The sequence below is a fragment of the Bubalus kerabau genome, chromosome X (assembly GCF_029407905.1).
Source record: "Bubalus kerabau isolate K-KA32 ecotype Philippines breed swamp buffalo chromosome X, PCC_UOA_SB_1v2, whole genome shotgun sequence".
Classification (NCBI taxonomy): domain Eukaryota; kingdom Metazoa; phylum Chordata; class Mammalia; order Artiodactyla; family Bovidae; genus Bubalus; species Bubalus kerabau.
In genome coordinates, this window is record NC_073647.1 from 129,018,047 (window position 1) to 129,037,544 (window position 19,498).

General features: G+C 40.8%; 1 protein-coding gene across 7 annotated transcripts in view; it reads left to right on the forward strand.

Moving 5' to 3' along the window:
- DMD (dystrophin) overlaps nt 1-19,498 on the forward strand; it is a 2,389,494-nt gene that overhangs the window by 2,363,710 nt on the left and 6,286 nt on the right. For 6 of the 7 annotated variants that reach the window (XM_055564496.1, XM_055564495.1, XM_055564498.1 and 3 more), the window contains one exon: nt 8,349-8,441. In XM_055564496.1, coding sequence (XP_055420471.1) covers nt 8,349-8,441 — 93 coding nt within the window. Of the gene's footprint in view, nt 1-8,348; nt 8,442-18,750; nt 18,783-19,498 lie in introns of all 7 variants that reach the window. The other variant, XM_055564497.1, reaches the window with a different exon arrangement.

Here is a 19,498-nt window from a genome sequence, read left to right on the forward strand (position 1 = left end):
AACCATGAAAATCCTAGAAGAAAACACAGGTGGTAAGGTCTGTGATATATCTTGCCGATGACTTTTTGAGTTGATACCAAACATAAAGGCAAGAAAAACAAAATGACTACATCAAATAAAAAGCTCATGTACAGTGAACAAAACCATCAGGAAAATGAAAATGCAACCTACAGAATGGGAGAAAATATTTGCAAATCCTATATCTTATAAGGAGAATGTCGAGATTTTGTAAAGAACTCAATAGAACCAACAATCTGAAAAATGGGCAGAAGATCAATTAGACATTTTACCAAAGAAGATATACCAGTGGCCAGCAAAGTACATTAAAAGGTGGTGAACGTCACTAATCATCAGCGAAATGCAAATCAGAACCATGAGATATCACCTTGGTGATATCTTGGTGCAAATGTAAAATGGTGCAGAGAACAGAATGGTGGTTGCCATATGCAGGGGGTTAGGAAAAGTGGTCAAAAAGTACAAACTTCCAGTTATAAATTAGTCCTGCATGAGCTATAACATACATCATGGGGATTACAGTTAACGATACTGTATTTGTATATTTGAAAGTTGTGCAGCAGCATGGATAGACCTAGAGATGATCATACTAAGTAAAGTAAATCAGACAGAGAAAAAGAGATACCATATGATGTCACTTATATGTGGAATCTAAAGAATGATACAAGTTAACTTTATTTGCAGAACAAATAGAATCACAGACAAAGAAAACAAATGATTACCAAAGGGGAAAGGGAATAAATTAGTAGTATGGGATTAACAGATACACACTACTATATATAAAATATATAAACAGCAGGGTCTTACTGTAAGCGCTGGGAAGAATATTCAGTATCTTGTAATTACCTATAATGGAAAAGAATATGAAAAAGAAATATATATATACATATATGAGTCCCCTTGCTGTACACCTGAAACTAACACAACATTGTAAATCAACTGTATTTCAATTTTTTTTAAGTTACTAAGAGATTAAATCTTTTATACTTGTGATGAAAACTTTTAAGATTTATAACTATGGTGATGAATGTTAACTGTGGTAATCAATTCACAGTATATACATATTTCAAAGAATCATGTTGTCCATCTCAAATTAATAAAATATTATATATCAATTAGATCTTAATAGAAATAAAAAATGAATAATAGCTATTAATTTCAGTATCTTTCATCACCATTCAACACAAACCAGCTAGTAATCAGCATCATCACTATATACCATTAATATATTAGAGAACTTAAACACAGTATTTTTATGTAGAATTGATACCATCCTGAGCTTTCCTGATGGCTCAGTGGTAAAGAACCTGCCTGCCAACACAAGAGATGCAGGTTTGATCCCTGGGTCCAGAAGATCCCCTGGAGAAGGAAATGGCAACCCACTCCAGTATTCTTGCCTGGGAAATTCAATGGACAGAGGAGCCTGGTGGGCCACAGTCCATAGGGTCACAAAGAGTCAGATAAGACTTAGTGACCAAAGAACAACAACAAAAAACCATCTATTGTCTATCCCAGATCATGATTTCAAAAAGTCACTGAAGGTAAGTATCACGTACAGGAGAAATCTTTTTTTTTTTTTTTCTTAAGAAAAACTAGAGAAATGCAGGGACAACATAATAAGTTATCACACATCCAGTTGGAAATTAGTTAAAACAGAATATGTGATTTAGATAAGTAATCCAAAAAAAATAATGGTGGGTATATTTGTTTATACACAGTCACCTTTTTTAAGAGAAAATAATGTTCTAATGGGCTTCCCTGGTAGCTCAGTTGGTAAAGAATCTGCCTGCATTGCTGGAAACCCCAGTTTGATTCCTGTGTCGGGAAAATCCCCTGGAGAAGGGATAGGCTACTCACTCCAGAATTCTTGGGCTTCCCTGGTGGCTCAGCTGGTAAAGAATCCGCCTGCAATGCAGGAGACCTGAGTTTGATTCCTGGGTTGGAAAGATCCCCTGGAGAAGGGAACGGCTACCCACTCCAGTATTCTGGCCTAGAGAATTCCATGGACTGTATAGCCCATGGGGTCACAAAGAGTCAGACACAACTGAGCGACTTTCACTTTCACTTTACACAGCTTCCTTTTATATGAAGAGAAAACAGCAACAGTTCACTTGGGTATAAAGAGAATAATGGGTGTAAGGATTCGTGTGTCTCAGCTGCACCACTTTTGGCTAACGTCACTTTTTAAGCAAGTAAAATTATCATTTGAATTGACAGGCAAATCAGATAGATGGGATCTCTTCCTTTCAAAAAAGCCTAAAACCATGGTGAATTTCAGAAGACTTGAAGAATGTCTTGCCCATAGCAAACGATTTCATTTCTTTTATCTCAGACTTAATTGAGCCATCTCCTTTTCTCTTCACTTCAGCAGTGTCTAGCATATTATACTATATCAGAGTGCTGTTTTAACTTTGACTATGTCTTTCCTTATTTTGAAACATTTATCTTTTTAAAATGTTTCTATCATTTCTTTGGACCAACTTCAGACAAACCATGAAAAGGAGGACTAATAATGCAAAAAGGATTTTTATGGACATCTGTGGGAATTACCTTGGATTGGAGAATTGAAGTATTAATGCTAAAGAATTGCAATTAACTAAGTTAGAAATCCCTTAAAAATTGGCAGTGCTATTTTAGCAGGCAATGCATTGGTGAAGTAGAGATGATGGCTGGCCAAGTTCCCAGTGTACACAGTTGGAACTCAATAAATGTTTTCTTGTTGAACAAATGAGGGTTGTTTTGGTGGGAGGAGGTTTATGGTCACTATATTGTTGTTGGAGTCAGGAACATTTTGGAGTTGCCTGTAATATTGGTGGCTCAGGCCATGAAGAATCGGCCTGCAATGCAGGAGACCCAGGTTCGATCCGTAGGTTGGGAAGATCCCCTGGATAAGGGAATGGCTACCCACTCTAGTATTTTTGCCTGGAGAATTCCAGGGATAGAGGAGCCTGGTGGGCTGTACTCCATGGGGTCACAAAGAGCCGGACATGACTGAGCGCCTAACGCCTTCACATAATAGTATAGCTACATATCCGCATATGATTAAGATAATCTGTAAACATTGGTATCTTGCTGGTTCAGTCCATTAAAACACAGTATCTCAGATCTCAGATCAGTCGCTCAGTCGTGTCCGACTCTTTGCGACCCCATGAATCGCAGCACGCCAGGCCTCCCTGTCCATCACCAACTCCCGGAGTTCACTCAGACTCATGTCCATCGAGTCAGTGATGCCATCCAGCCATCTCATCCTCTGTCGTCCCCTTCTCCTCCTGCCCCCAATCCCTCCCAACATCAGAGTCTTTTCCAGTGAGTCAACTCTTCGCATGAGGTGGCCAAAGTACTGGAGTTTCAGCTTTAGCATCATTCCTTCCAAAGAAATCCCAGGGCTGATCTCCTTCAGAATGGACTGGTTGGATCTCCTTGCAGTCCAAGGGACTCTCAAGAGTCTTCTCCAACACCACACTTCAAAAACATCAATTCTTCGGCGCTCAGTCTTCTTCACAGTCCAACTCTCACATCCATGCATGACCACAGGAAAAACCATAGCCTTAACTAGATGGACCTTTGTTGGCAAAGTAATGTCTCTGCTTTTGAATATGGTATCTAGGTTGGTCATAACTTTCCTTCCAAGGAGTAAGCATCTTTTAATTTCATGGCTGCAGTCACCATCTGCAGTGACTTTGGAGCCCAGAAAAATAAAGCCTGACACTGTTTCCACTGTTTCCCCATCTATTTGCCATGAAGTGATGGGACCAGATGCCATGATCTTCGTTTTCTGAATGTTGAGCTTTAAGCCAACTTTTCACTCTCCACTTTCACCTTCATCAAGAGGCTTTTTAGTTCCTCTTCACTTTCTGCCATAAGGGTGGTGTCATCTGCATATCTGAGGTTATTGATATTTCTCCCGGCAATCTTGATTCCAGCTTGTGTTTCTTCCAGTCCAGCGCTTCTCATGATGTACTCTGCATATAAGTTAAATAAACAGGGTGACAATATACAGCCTTGACGTATTCCTTTTCCTATTTGGAACCAGTCTCTTGTTCCATGTCCAGTTCTAACTGTTGCTTCCTGACCTGCATACAGGTTTCTCAAGAGGCAGATCAGGTGGTCTGGTATTCCCATCTCTTTCAGAATTTTCCACAGTTTATTGTGATCCACACAATCAAAGGCTTTGGCATAGTCAATAAAGCAGAAATAGATGTTTTTCTGGAACTCTCTTGCTGTTTCCATGATCCAGCGGATGTTGGCAATTTGATCTCTGGTTCCTCTGCCTTTTCTAAAACCAGCTTGAACATCAGGAAGTTCACAGTTCACATATTGCTGAAGCCTGGCTTGGAGAATTTTGAGCATTACTTTACTAGCGTGTGAGATGAGTGCAATTGTGCGGTAGTTTGAGCATTCTTTGGCATTGCCTTTCTTTGGGATTGGAATGAAAACTGACCTTTTCCAGTCCTGTGGCCACTGCTAAGAAATAGATTTAAGGGCCTAGATCTGATAGATAGAGTGCCTGATGAACTATGGAATGAGGTTCGTGACATTGTATAGGAGACAGGGATCAAGACCATCCCCATGGAAAAGAAATGCAAAAAAGCAAAATGACTGTCTCTGAAGGCCTTACAAATAGCTGTGAAAAGAAGAGAAGCGAAAGCAAAGGAGAAAAGGAAAGAAATAAACATCTGAATGCAGAGTTCCAAAGAATAGCAAGAAGAGATAAGAAAGCCTTCTTCAGCAATCAATGCAAAGAAATAGAGGAAAACAACAGAATGGGAAAGACTAGAGATCTCTTCAAGAAAATCAGAGATACCAAAGGAACATTTCATGCAAAGATGGGCTCGATAAAGGACAGAAATGGTACGGACCTAACAGAAGCAGAAGATATTAAGAAGAGATGGCAAGAATACACAGAAAAACTGTACAAAAAAGATCTTCACGACCCAGATAATCACGATGGTATGATCACTGACCTAGAGCCAGACATCCTGGAATGTGAAGTCAAGTGGGCCTTAGAAAGCATCACTATGAGCAAAGCTAGTGGAGGTGATAGAATTCCAGTTGAGCTATTCCAAAACAGAGTATACCAGTCAGCTATTGCTATGTAACAAAATAATCGCAAAATTCTCAAGGTATGTATTTGTCATTCATGCATCTATTGGTTGACTGGAGTTGTGCTGGAGCTCAACTAGCACAACTCCTAGTTGTGGGTTGGGGTCAAGTCTGTTTGACGTGTCTCTCATCCTCCTTGGGTCAGCAAACCACTGGATCCTGTACTTCTTATGGCACATAAGCACAAGAAAGCAAGCCCAATCACCCAAGGACATTACAAGCTTCTGCTTATGTCATATCTGCTAAAATTCCATTGGCCAAAGCAGGGCATATGACCGTGTCCAAATTCCTGGGCCAGGGAAGCACGTGCCCTCTAACACTTGGTCACTTTACTTTGTATGCCCTAGCCAACTTCCTGGTCTTCTTGGAACAAGCCAATCATACTCTCCCCTCAGAGTCTCTGCATTTGCTATTCTCTCTGTCTGCACTCTTCCTTCAATTAGCTACATGGCTCTAACTCTTCTTTCTAATAACTACTTTAAGTTCCTAACACTTTAGCTCACCTGCCCCTTATTAATGAGGACTTCTTAGACTCGCCTTTCTGCAGAGTCTTCCTCACTGCCCTTCCCTGGCCCTTTTTTCTGAGGCCTGTATTCCTCTATAAGAATGGCTCCATGGAGACCAAGCTTTTTAGTTGTGTATTGCTATAATCTCAGTACTCAAAACCCAGGGTCCCCAACCTCCAGGATCTCATGCCTGATGGTATGAGGTGGAGCTGATGTAATAAAACTAGAAATAAAGTGCACAACAAATGTAACGTGCTTGAATCATGTAGAAACCATCGCCCCCACCCTGGTCTGTGGGAAAATTGTCCTCCACGAAATCGGTTGCTGGTGCCAAAAAGGTTGGTGACTGCTGCTCGGAGCAGTTGCCTGCCACATAGTTGGCTTTTGAGAAACATTTGAATTTATAAATAAATCTGTTTTGAATTTTTTTTAACATTTAAAATCTGGCTCAGTGTTGAATAGTCCAGTGGCATTACTTTAATTTCAGGTGTCATTCAGCTGTTTTCACTTTTCCAGTATAATCTGACAGAAAATATTAGGCTGTAAAAAGCATTTTTTGGTGGTTGATTCACCTCTGCTCATGCATATATATAATTCTGATTTTGATTCTTAAAGGAGATTAGTTAAACCCAAAGGAGTTTCTGCTTACTGTGAAAATCTTAAGAACAGATTATATTTTACCTGTTTATGTTTACACCTAGGATGTAATAGGCCTTCAAAAACTGTTTGAATAGACACATTGATCACTGCCATGAAAATTTCCACTGAAACCAAGAAGCCAAGTTTACATTCCTACTCAGACACATACCTTTGAGACTCATAGATGATAGTTATGCCTGGTTGACATCATTAGGTTTATACTATTTTTTGATCCTTGAAGTAATTCAGGGAGAAGAATGTCAGTCACTTCATTGAACTGCACGTAAACCTTAATCACAGTCCAGTGGAGTTCCTAGAGCTCCAGCGTGAGGTAATTAAACTGTCAGAAATATTAACATAGCTGCTCACGAGTGTCTCTGTTGGTACCGACTTATTCTGTAATGTGTACAATCACTGAAGTTGACTTGATGCCATGAAAAATGCCCATGTTCCCCAAATCAGCAAAATTTTGTAATTGGTAATGGAACCAAGAGACGTGATCAACCCTGCAGCTGTCAGCATCCTGTTCCTTCTGGCGATCTTTCATTCATTCCATCTTTTTCAGATGACGGTAGTCTAAAAGCACAGGCAAGAAGAAACGACAGATGCTGAATTTCATTCTTTGATTTTTAAAGGCATGGATATGAGCAAGTAGTTTGTGCGTGTGGATGGATAAATATTCTAACTTCCTTTTCCACCTTATGACCTGAATTCTTTAGCAATCATTTCCTGTCCTTAGTACTTCAAAGAGGTTTCCTATGGTATGTTACCAGGAGACTCACCGAATCAGAGAGGTTTTTTCCTCTCCCAGGTCCTTAGCCCTCCTTTCTAATAATGGTATACAGTCTCACATTCACATTGCATATGATTTTATCTCAGTGGTGAGCATTGCCAATGATTCTTTCAGCTTCTGCTTTAAGAAAGAAAAGGTGAAAACTTGGTAATAAATGCAGGGTTATAATCAGAGATGAAATTGCAAGTGGCATAGACCAAAGGAAATGACAAGCATATTTAAGTCATTATGTCACTGGCTCCCTTTTAAAGTCAGATGTGAACCTGAGGTTGTCCTTAAGTGTGTCCATTATTGTTGATTTGCTGAAACAAGGTCTTGTTTTAAATGGAAGTGACAATGTACTGAACAAACAGAACTCGAAAACATGTTATTTTCACAGTTGGAAGATTGAATGTTATGAAAAATGACTTTCAGAGACCTTCAAAGTTCAAAATAATTTTGTTTGCTCTTAAGAAATTTCTCCTTACTGCAAATGCTATTTGAGGTGTATTTCCTTGACATAAATAAAAAGTAGAGACACAGATCAACAAACTCTACAAGGAGACTCCCATCCCCAGAAGACCATCCATGCCTAACCTCCTTTCCTTCCAAATCATCTTTCTCTTTTCACAGAAACAAATTCTCAAAAATTAAAAACAAGTTTCCCTTTGTAAGCCTCCAAAAACATAATTATGAAGTAACCCCATGTAACAAAGGGGAAAGGAACATAACTTCTAGTATCTCAATACGTACAGTCCTTAAAATACCAATATTTCATTACCTTTATAGGTCACATGAAATTCTTATTTCTCCCTATTAAACTGGACTTCAAAGGTACTTGAGTTTTGTTTGTTTTTTTTTTTGTTAAATGTCAAAGGAAAGAGTGGAAAAAATACATCAGTGTCTTCACTCCTTACATTCATAAAGTGAATTCAAAATGTCACATTCTTCTTTTGTGAAGAGACACACTGCAAGTGTGCACTAATCCTTTTTTATTACAAAGAACAGCATTTCATATTTGTTAATGGGGCATAAGCAAGTTATGGCAACTTTATCTTAACTTCTAAGCAGGTACACAGTTTTCTTTTCCAAAGATAATGATGTACACAAATATCTGCATGAAATTCTTCATCCCTTGAAGGAACTGCTCCCTAATTAGTAAGCTTTAGAGGTTATTTTTATTTCTGTTATTTATGAACAAGTGGCAAAGAATTTATGATGGAATTTAAAATGCTATCATGAACCTTTTCTCTAGTCTCACTGTTTTTTCCCTGAAGTGTAATTTGCCATTATTTGTGTTTGATTTGATTTAGGTGAGGAAGACCTTCTCAGTCCTCCCCAGGACTCAAGCACAGGGTTAGAGGAAGTGATGGAGCAACTCAACAACTCCTTCCCTAGTTCCAGGGGTAAGTGCTATGACTCGGAAGTCACTCAGACTCACTGGAAGTAGACTACTCACTGCCATACACAACTGGCATGTGTAGTTTCCATGTTAACATAAACAAGTGCTGACAGAATGCCAACTTGGGATCATTGTGAGAAGAATTTCTTTTCAAATGTGAATTTCTGACTTAGAGTGTTTTCAATTCAAATAACCTATTTCCAGAAATAAGAATACTAACTTAACATTTATAAGGTGTCTTCCTTGCTTGGCACATTAGTCTGAAGAGTTAATGATGAGATAGCTTTTACTGTGGACTAATTACTAAGTGAGATTTACAGATGAGGAAATTAATGCCTTGACGGTGCCTTTACCAGAGACATACAGCTACCACGTGATACAGCAAAGTGCAGAATATGCCTAGTGTATAGTAGTGGTGGGCACTTGAGCTTGCAATCTGATGCCCTTTATGTATATTTTATAACTGTATCTTACCCCTTCATTTAAATGTAAGTACAGTTAAATATATATGTACTAGTTTGTTATTTTTTTCACTTCCTTAGATAGAATACAATTTTCACAAAGAAAGGCATTTGTTTCTTGGACTATTTTTCTTGGTTCATTGCCCTAACATAAAACAAAGTCACTGACCCGCTCCCCCTTCAGTGAATAAAAAGAATGGCAGAGAGCATGTGGACAAGAGTCAATAATATTGTATTGCAAATCTGAAAATTGCTAAGAGTGAAAATCTTAGGAGTTCTCATCGCAAGAGAAAGACCTGTAACTTTGTATGGTGACAGATGGTACATAGACCTATTAGGGTGATCATTTCACAATGCATACAAATGTCAAATCACTAGGTTGTACACCTGATAATAATATAATGTCTTATGTCAGTTATACTTCAATTAAAAAAAAAACATAATGGTAGCAGTCACCTGTGAGCAAATAGAAGGAAATTCTAGAGAAGCCAAGGGGAGAAAGCACAAGGCTCGGTGGCCAGTGATTGGCACCCCTAATGGGCAGCCAAGGAGGGAAGGGCAACAGACAATGGGGCTATTTGTTCCTCTCCATAAGGGCAATGAGGAGGGTGTTTGCAGTCCTATGTTTTTCCTATCTTTTGGTTCAGTGTCAGTTAACAGTGGCCATTTCCCAGCTATTTGATGTGCGCATGAGCATTGTGCAATGCACATTAAAAGCAATAACATTCTGATAGACCGTTGCTAAGGAACCGTAAGGGGAAGCTAATTTTAAATGTCTGCACCAGCCATCTTTTCACTGCTGAGTGCCTCTGATGTGTTGATTTTAAGAGATACAATTCTTGTGTCTTCCACCCACCTCCTTATTCCCCACCTGGCCAGCCTCTTCTCCATCCTGCCTTCACTGTCTCCCTAGATACCCTGATTCATAACAGGAAGACTGCATGCTGGTCTGACCGAAATCAAATGCATTCACCTTTATCCTGCCTCCTGTCGCTAGCACCTACTATGCACCAGCGGAGGTGTTAGGGATGCAAAGGAGAAATGCCAAGTTCTTGCCATCAAGGTGCTTATGGTCAGCTGGGGACACAGCCCTCCTAGACGTTCAAATCACCACCCAATTAACTGGATTACTCCTATGATGGAGACATCTGCGCCATGAGAGAACCCTAGAAACACCCTTCAAGATAACAGGAGGGTGTCAGCCTCAAGCAGAGCAAGGGTCTTCCTCAAGGTCACACAGCTGCTCATGGGCCCAGTGCTGTGGAGCCCAACTTTCACACACATTTCACTGACCCCCAGCTTTCTCTTGAAGGTCACAGACCTGCGTCTCATCCCAAGTCCTTGGCCTGAAAGCTTGTTTACTGATTCTGTGGGAAGTTAGTGGTCACCTCAGGCATTTCTTTCACATCCAAACCACTGGAGTAGATCCAAGTAGAGACTGGAGCAAGGTGCAGGGCTCTGCTTCCCCAGTGGCAGCCTTTTATATACCCATACTAGGTCCCTGGCCCTCCTGATTATCTTAAGATGGGAGCTAGGCATCCCCCTCTTAAAGTCCTTGAGGCTAAACAGCACAGGAGTGTGAAAGACCAGAAATACACCTCCTCTGATAGGGTATTTGGCAGTCAGCCTCTGATCTTACATTCACTTGTATGATGGTAATTTACTTACATGGAAACCTGGGAAACTCTCTTCAGGCCGCCTGGTTAGTGTTTACTAAATTAGTGCTTATGGAAGCATTTCATCCCCTGAGTGCTAATTGGACTTCTCAAATACGGCATAAGCAGGCTTTGTCTGAGAATACGGCATAAGCAGGCTTTGTCTGAAATCAATTCCATTAACCAAGTTCCTACTTACTCAACAGTACCCTGGTGGCCTGAGAGAATTCATTCATTGTCCTGAAGCAAACACAATCAAATCAACAAACAAACACAGAATAAGAGAGTAGATAAGGTGCTGGAAGAGCTGACCGGTCTTTCTGTGATGCGATGACCCTGACATTTTTTTTGCTGTTGTTAATTCCTACCAAATTATACCTTATCATAGGCCCTTTATGATTTTGTACCCCATTACAATGCGTAGGTTCTTTTTCCCACACTGCCAAACAGTTCTCATATACCAGCAGGTATATGCAGGAGATATATGCTCCAGTTCAGCTCAGATTCTGACTTTTACCTACCCAGAGATAGGATCAAAGTCCACAGGTTAAGGTCTCAGTCCCACAAGACAGCCCCTCCTCTCCTCACTTCAGAATGCCAGTTTTAAGTCTGGGTTGTCCACTGGGTTTCTGACCCACTGGCTAGACACTAGAGATTCTAACAACCCCGTCTTTGGGTCAATTAATTTGCCAGAGCAGCACACACAACTCGGAGAAACATTTTCTTGACTAGATCATGGATATTGATAGAAAGATATAATCAGAAACAGCCAGATGGAAGAGATGCATAGAGCAAGGCATGGGGAAAGGGGGTGGAGCTTCCATGCCCTCCCTGAGCTCACCACTCTCCCTACTTTGTCTCCACACGTTCACCAGCCAGGAAGCTCTCCAAACCCTCTTCTTTCTGGTTTATGTGGAGGCTTCATTACATAGGTGTGACTGATTAAATCATGATTAAATTGGCCATTGGTGATTAAAGTTAACCTCCAGCCCCTCCCCTCTGGGCTCCCTAGTGGCTCAGTGGTAAAGAATCTGCTTGCAGTGCATGAGCCAAAGGTTCAGTTCCTGGTTTGGGAAGATCCCCTGGAGGAAGGCATGGCAGCCCACTCCAGTATGCTTGCCTGGAGAATTCCATGGACAAAGGAGCCTGGCGGGCTAAAGTCCATGGAGTTGCAAACAGTCGGACACAACTGAAGTGATTGAGCACGCAGGCATGCCCTCCTCTTTTTCTAGAGGTCAGGGGATAGGACTCAAAGTTCCAACCCTCTCATCACTTGATTGGCTCCCCTGGCAACCAGCATCCATCCAAAAGTCACCTCAGTAGCACATAACAAAAGACACTTTGCTGCTGCTCACCACAGGAAATTCCAAGGATTTTAAGAGTATTGTGCCTTGAAGAGGGACAAAGACTAAATATATATTTCCTGTTATATGTCACAGTATGACACCTATCTGTCCATAAATTTAAATGAATAAAATGTCTTCTCATTGTAAAAAGGCTGATGATCGATGCACTCTAAAAAGTGGTTTTTCAAGCATCTAGATCCCAGACAGGTGGGAACCAGAAGGTTGATGATGCTGACTCCTAATTACCTCACCACCAACCAATCAATGAGCTTATCACACACACAAACCCCCTCCCTCACCCTGTCTTTATAAACCTTTCCCTGAAAGCCTTAGATGAGTTCAGGTCTTTTAAGCACTAGTTATCCTGGACTCCTGGCTTGGCTTCCTGCAATAAAGCAATTCTTTTCTACTTCACCCCAAAAATTAAAAATTATAAAAGTGGATTTTTGGATACTTTATTTCTAACTAAAGGCATTTTTTTATTTTCAAAGAATGATAATACATACATACACATACATATGTGTGTGTGTGTGTGTGTATGTATAGTAGGATTTAGTGGGACTATATTAACAGTTGGTAGATACATTGATATTAAGCCAAAAATCTTGAGTTTCTTAACGTCTCAGGATTAGAGACTATCCCAAATTGGAAGGGCCTTGAAAGATCATTTTAGCATCTTTGATGTTCAAAACCGTGGCTTTTGATCTTTTCTGATCATTATCCATAATAAGAGAAACATATTACATCTCAGACTGGGGTAAAGATACAAGTTATTTGTGAGTGTATGTACACACATATATGTATGTACTGCATATATACCACACATACATGTATACACTCACATATACACACAAAGATCAGAAGCAAGTTTCATGACAATACTTTCTTTACTACATACAATTCACACTGTTTCTGTTTTATGTATTTAAAAATAAAATGCTAGTTGCAACCCACTATATTGATTTCTGATCCAGTGGTTTAAAAACACTGTTCCCTAGCAGTTGAAAACCTTCATACTGCTATCTCTGCTTCACTAATAACAAAGGAACTGGTGAATGACTCAACCAAGGGCTGGAAGCTGAAATAGTTTGTGTAGAATCAGGACTCAAACTCTAGTTCTTTTAGTTCCACATACTGTGACCCATCGGAGAAGGCAATGGCACCCCACTCCAGTACTCTTGCCTGGAAAATCCCATGGGCAGAGGAGCCTGGTAGGCTGCAGTCCATGGGGTCGCTCAGAGTGGGACACGACTGAGCGACTTCACTTTCACTTCTCATTTTCATGCATTGGAGAAGAAAATGGCAACCCACTCCAGTGTTCTTGCCTGGAGAATCCCAGGGACGAGGGAGCCTGGTGGGCTGCCGTCTATGGGGTCGCACAGAGTCGGACACGACTGAAGCGACTTAGCAGCAGCAGCAGCAGCACTGTGATCCATAATCGAGTACACTATTCCCTACACTTATGTTAAAGATCTGTTAAATGAAAATACAGGTACTATTATTTATTGAAAACAATCTGTGTGTAAGTGGATCCACGCAGTTCAGACCCATGTTGTTTAAAGGTCAACTGCAGTCTTTTATTAATAAAGAAACAAGTAAGATCCATGCATTGAAAAAATCAGAACAGACATACAAAATTAAATGTTGCATTTTCACCGGAAAAAAAAAAAATACTGCTCTAACTGATTTCAGCTTTCCTGACCCAGGTGAATATATATATTTTTTTTTAATGATGTTTTAAAAGTTTCACCATGGAAGTTTCTGCCAAGACCTGGCTAGTGTCTTAGAGAACACTGGATTTTTCATCTAAGTCTGCCATCCACGTTCCCATTGGTGTATTACAAAAAGTGAAGTTCATGCTTGCTACAGCTGTCTTGGACAGCTGTTTGCATATCTTAAAACAGATGTCAGACCCAAAGGTCTGACATTTAGTGGAAAAGTGCTATTAAATACCACCTCATGGTTTCCTTAACCCTGCTAGGTAATTGCCCACAGAGGAAAAGACTTTTTAGTATTATGTTTTTCATAAATATAAAACATATAAATAGGGGAGTGTGTACTTTAAATTCACAACTTTTTTGTTACACTCTCCCACAGTTCTGACTTAGCAGTAACTCTTCAGGTATCAGCTAATCTTCACCATTCCACTAGAAGTACCTGGATACCCAAAGGAGGGAAGAGCCTCGTTCAGTTGAGCTTCAGCTTTTACCTTGATGGCCTTGCTAAACTGTTCTACGAATTAATAAAGGGAGCTGCCTGCTCCTCCACTTAGTGATCAGGTGATAGTCAGCACTACCCTGTCTCAGAATGGCTCTAAACTGCAGGGAGTTCACACTGAGCATGTATGCGTGTTTAGCTTTGCAATCCTATCTTTCCTGATGAATCTCTAGCTCTGGTTAGTTACTCACAACCACCAGAGGAGCTTTGAGGGCCTTGGTGTATTCTAAACCCAGAATGTTGGCCAATTTGTAGTTAATCTATTTAATCTATCTATATAATCTATCCCTGTGTCTATAAATGGAGGAGTTGAGCTCTACTGTAATAAGAATCATTATCTATCATAAGATAATTTCTAAATCCCCACCATCATTCTATAGGAATGCTACGTGGTTAGAACGAACAATAAACATCATTTTAACATCAACTCTTGAAGCAATCTGTCCACACATCTCTGATCATTTAGCAGTCAAACAAAGAGTTTTTTTTGATGCATGCACATTCGTGAAAGAAAATGCTTCCCTAGTCAGGGTTTGTATTGGCCCCTGTAAAAATGAGGTGTCACTGTCCATATACATTAATGATAGGATCCCAGATAAGCTCTTAGTGCAGTGAGACAACTCAGGAAGCGGTCAGCACTGTTAGTCGGGTCTGTCTGCTGCCTGTATCATCTTTTACCCGCTGACATTATTTTTATCCCCAACAGCCCCATGCCATCCTCTCTCATACTCCCCCTCCGAGATAAGCCCACATACAGTCTGTTAAATGCCTCTAAATTAGCAACCCAACAGCTCTGCAAAACCTACAATTCAAGCCTTGTCTGTGGTTCTTTCATGGAAGAACAACAGAAAGCCTGCAGATGGATGGAAGCATCCTAGTCCCGGGCCCCCTTGGGGCTCCCTTCTCTTTCCTCTCGACTTCCGGAAAGGATCCAAGCTCCTTTACATCAGAGGTCGGTGAACTGCAGTCTGTGGGCCAAATCTGGCTCACTACCTGCCTTTATAACTAAACTGTCATCATAACACAGCCACCCCCACTCATTTACATATTGTCTACGGAGGCTTTCTCACTCCAAGGGCAGATAGTTGTGCCAGAGCTGAAGAGCTGTTCCAGAGACCATGTGACTGACAAAGCCTGAAATACTTACTATCTGGCCCTCTACAGAGCAACTTTGCCAACTCCGGCTTTACATGATTACATTGTTGTCCACTCTAGCTCATGATGTATGTACAGTCACAGATTTCAATGCTGCAAAGCTCAGCAAAACTTTGCCTCTGAATTGATTTATACATTTATATCCGTGTTCACCAAAGACCCTGCATTTTCAATCAACTATAGCCATTTCAGTCTTCTTTTACTTGTAATGAAACAGAGATCCTTAAAAGGGACTCATTCTTCCTGAACTTTTAAAAACAGTCAGTGAACTGAGATACAGAAGCTAATAAAGATACCCAGAAATAGGAACATCCTGGGACTATGACTCTGAACAATGAATTACAGCCAATCATCTTGGGTTCCCACTGCCTGAGGAAATGTGACTTCTCCAGACCTGATCAAGCCCTTTATTTAGACTCAGGACTCCCCGACACACTTCCTCTTTCTCTTGATTCATTTCCTGACAGACAGCATACCACATTGCCAGATGGACCCCCTAACCCAAAGTCTAAGGAGACTCATTTCCAAAGAATGTGTTTTTGCAATGCAACTTTTATCTGGTACTTGATTTATTAGTAAAGATTTTTGTTTAATGACGCAACCAGTGAGCCTTTGTTTTGCCAGCATAGAAACTACTCCTGATACAAGCAGAAAACATGTGTTTTAAGTCTTTTTAAACACACAGTGGACCTCCGTTTGTACTATGCTAATAAGCACACCAGAACCCAAAGTGACAAGGGAGGGTTTTTGAAAGAACTTAGGGATCATGTAACTTGGGGAGGTCCATTTCACAGAAAGCATGGCTTCTGAAGAGGTGCCTGAAACAATCCAAAGCATCTGCTGCACCTTCAGCAGTGACCAGTTGATCCTGAGCTCTGAATATGGCTTGGTGAAGAATTAATAAAGATCTGTAACCTTTATCATTCTAGTAACTATAATTACATTCCAGAACTAAATCACATTGCTTTCTAACAACCCTGACCTTCCTAAGGTTCTGAAGTCTTTAAAAATACACCCAAGTCAAGGACCTACTGTATAGCACAGGGAACCAGACTCAGTATTTTGTAATAACTTCTGTGGGAAAAGAATCAGAAAAACAATATATAGGGACTTCCCTGGTGGTCCAGCAGTTAAGACTTCATCTTCCAATGCAGGGGGTGTGGGTTCAATCCCTGACTGGGAAACATGATGGGTGGCAAAAAAATAAAAAATCCAAAACATAAAAAAAAAGCAATATTGTAACAAATCCCATAAAAACTTTAAAAATGGTCCACATCAAAAAATTCTTAAAAAAACTTACCCCCCAAAAAAGAATAACTATATATATATGTGTGTGTGTGTATATACACACACACACACACATACATACTACATACACACATATAGCTTCCCAGGTGGCTCAGTAGTAAAGAATCCACCTGCAGTGCAGGAGACAAAGGAGACGTGTGTTCTATTCTTGGGTCGGGAAGATCCCCTGGAGAAGGAAATGGCAGCCCACCCCGGTATTCTTGCCTGGGAAATCCCATGGACAGAGGAGCCTGGCAGGTTACAGTGCATGGGGTTGCAAAGAGTCAGACACAACTTAGTGACTAAACAACCACCACAACATACATACATATGTATTCATATATATATATGAATCACTTTACTATATACATGAAACTAACACATTGTAAATCAACTATATTTAAAATAAAAAAATAGAAAAATAGACCCAAGTTACAAGCCAGAACCAGTTAGCAGCCCTTGGCATCCAAGCTAAAGGATAGCAAGCAAGGCCAAGTGTCCAAAAACATCAAAGGACTCTTGGCCATGACCTAGTGTGGCGACCTTCCTACCTTAGTTCACCTGGCAGTTACCAAATACCCACAGTGTCAAGGTACAGTAGAGGTATTGGGGATAGAGAGGTAGGTGAGCAACATGTGGACCCACCTTCAAGGAGCTCATATAGTCTTATAGGGGAAGAGAGTTAATTCTACCACCAGACAGTATAACCATGAAGTAAAAGATTTCTTTTTCATTTTGCCAGTGGTGTCAAGGAGAATAGATGATTCATTCACGCTGGGTTTGGGCCCTCAAAAATGATGCTGTTCTCCCCCTTTTCCTTTTTCCCATTGTCTGCTATGGTCCTACCACTGGAAATGCCCACAACTGCTAAGTCAGTACTTTTTTGTCTCTCTCTCTTTTCTGATTTGAAGAGCATTGTGAATACCTTGACCATGTTTATTACATCACCATGCCTGCCGTTTTTGTACCCCCAAGAAAGGGCTAAATCAGGAAAATTTGGAAGGAAGGGGGAAGCAAGAGAAGGTCATACTTAGAAAACCTTTACCTGTATGCTAGAAGTTCAACCCTAGGCTTGAGTTTTGAAAGCTTTCTTCTGGATGAGTAGCTCCAGACCTCTTTGCTCTCGACAAGGAATCCCGGGTTCGTAGGTCCTTTTGGAGCCATGGCTTGCGCACTGACCATGGTTTGTTGGAGGAAGGGGCTCTGCTCTGCTTATATCTTGCTCTACATACTGGACTCCAGAGAAGATTGTTTTAGGAAATATCCCACTATTAAAGCCAAAGTTTAACAACCAGTACTTCACTTTGGGGTACCCTGGAGATAAAAAGGAGATTATGTGCCCGAGACGTGCCAGGTATGATCAGCAGTCCCTCATTTTCTGTCCAGTTATAAATACTAGCATAGCAAAACTTTCTCAGCACAGCCTGCTTTTTGAAAACACATAACCGCATGCACAGACATAGGATTCTAGAATACCAACAAGGCCAGGGGGGTCTGTGGCTGACCCTCCAGGCTCCCGGGATCTGCTGAATCACGAGGTGGAAGGTGAAGGCTCATTGCTGAATTGTGCTCCATGGCTTGCCCATAGTGGGACTTAACTCCTCCCTGCTTTGTTTCCGTTTTCTCCAATGCCCCCAGTCCCGTCACAGACATGCTGAGCTCCTATCAGACAGAACAAGTTCTCCCAAGAGGATGGGATCTAGGCTCTAAGAAGCAGTGTTCCACCTTGCTTTCGCAGTGCAGATTTTTGGCACTCCAAACCAACTTCCGTGTATGGTTTGGGTGTTGCTTGTCAAGTGGACAATGAAGAGATTCTGAGATTTTTGGCCAGTAAACTTGAGATTCTACAGTTGCCCTTGAAAACAATCCTCAGCTTGTCAGGTTTCCCTGCCAAGCCAGCTTTCATCCACTTAAACACATGAGCTCTATGGATCCTCTGAGTGATGTCTCCTGGATCATGTTATCTGTTTACACCGATTTTAAGTGTATGTAAAGGTTATTTGACTGGATGTGTCTTTTGGGTTTTTTGTTTCTGTTTTTTTTTTGTTTTTTTTTTTTCCAGAAGGGGATAAATGAATTGTCATCTCAACATTTGTTTGGTAAAAGAAGCAAATTGGTATGAAACTGTATATTTATGCATGTTTTTTTTTCCTTTCTGATATCTCTGCCTCTTCCTCTCTCTATTATTAAAGGAAGAAATACCCCTGGGAAGCCAATGAGAGAGGTTAGTGAGATTCAGGCTCACAGCCATGGCTTCTGTCTGTCTCATCCCGCTTTCTATGTTTGGCGTCTGTGTAAGAATTGTGTGCGTGCACGCGCATGTGTGTATTACACGTGTCATCATGTAAGGATGGTAGTCACCTCTCCACTTGCAGCTCATGAGGAACATGCCTCAAATGTTCATGGCCATTGTCATCACCATGACAACAGGACCAGGGGTTGGGGGAACAGGACTCTCTTAAAGGGCAACCCTTCATAGTCCCTAAGTTGGGATCCTGAAGTTCATCATCTGTTGCCATTTGCAACAAAAAAAAATCTTCACAATACATTTAGCCTCGCACATAGTCGATGAGTCATAAAGCTTCCTTCCACTTCCAAGACCCTAGTGTTTTCTGCCAGTGCCCTTGGTTTTTATTCTTCTGGGATGACTTCATTTTGTTTTCATTTTCTTTTTCCTGGTTCCTACACTCTCTGTTTCCCACTTTAGCTAACATTTTTTTTTTTTTTGAGTACTTACTGTTTCCCAAGGACTTTTCTAAGCACTTGCCATCTTTTTCATTATGTAATCTTCACAACAAGCCTCTGAGGTAGGTACTCATATCAACCCCGTTTTAAAGATAAGGAAACTGAGTCAATAAGCGGGTAAGCAGGGTGTCCAAGGTGACAGAGCCAGGATTTGAATCCAGGCAGTCTGGGTCCAGAGCCACGCTCATAACTATG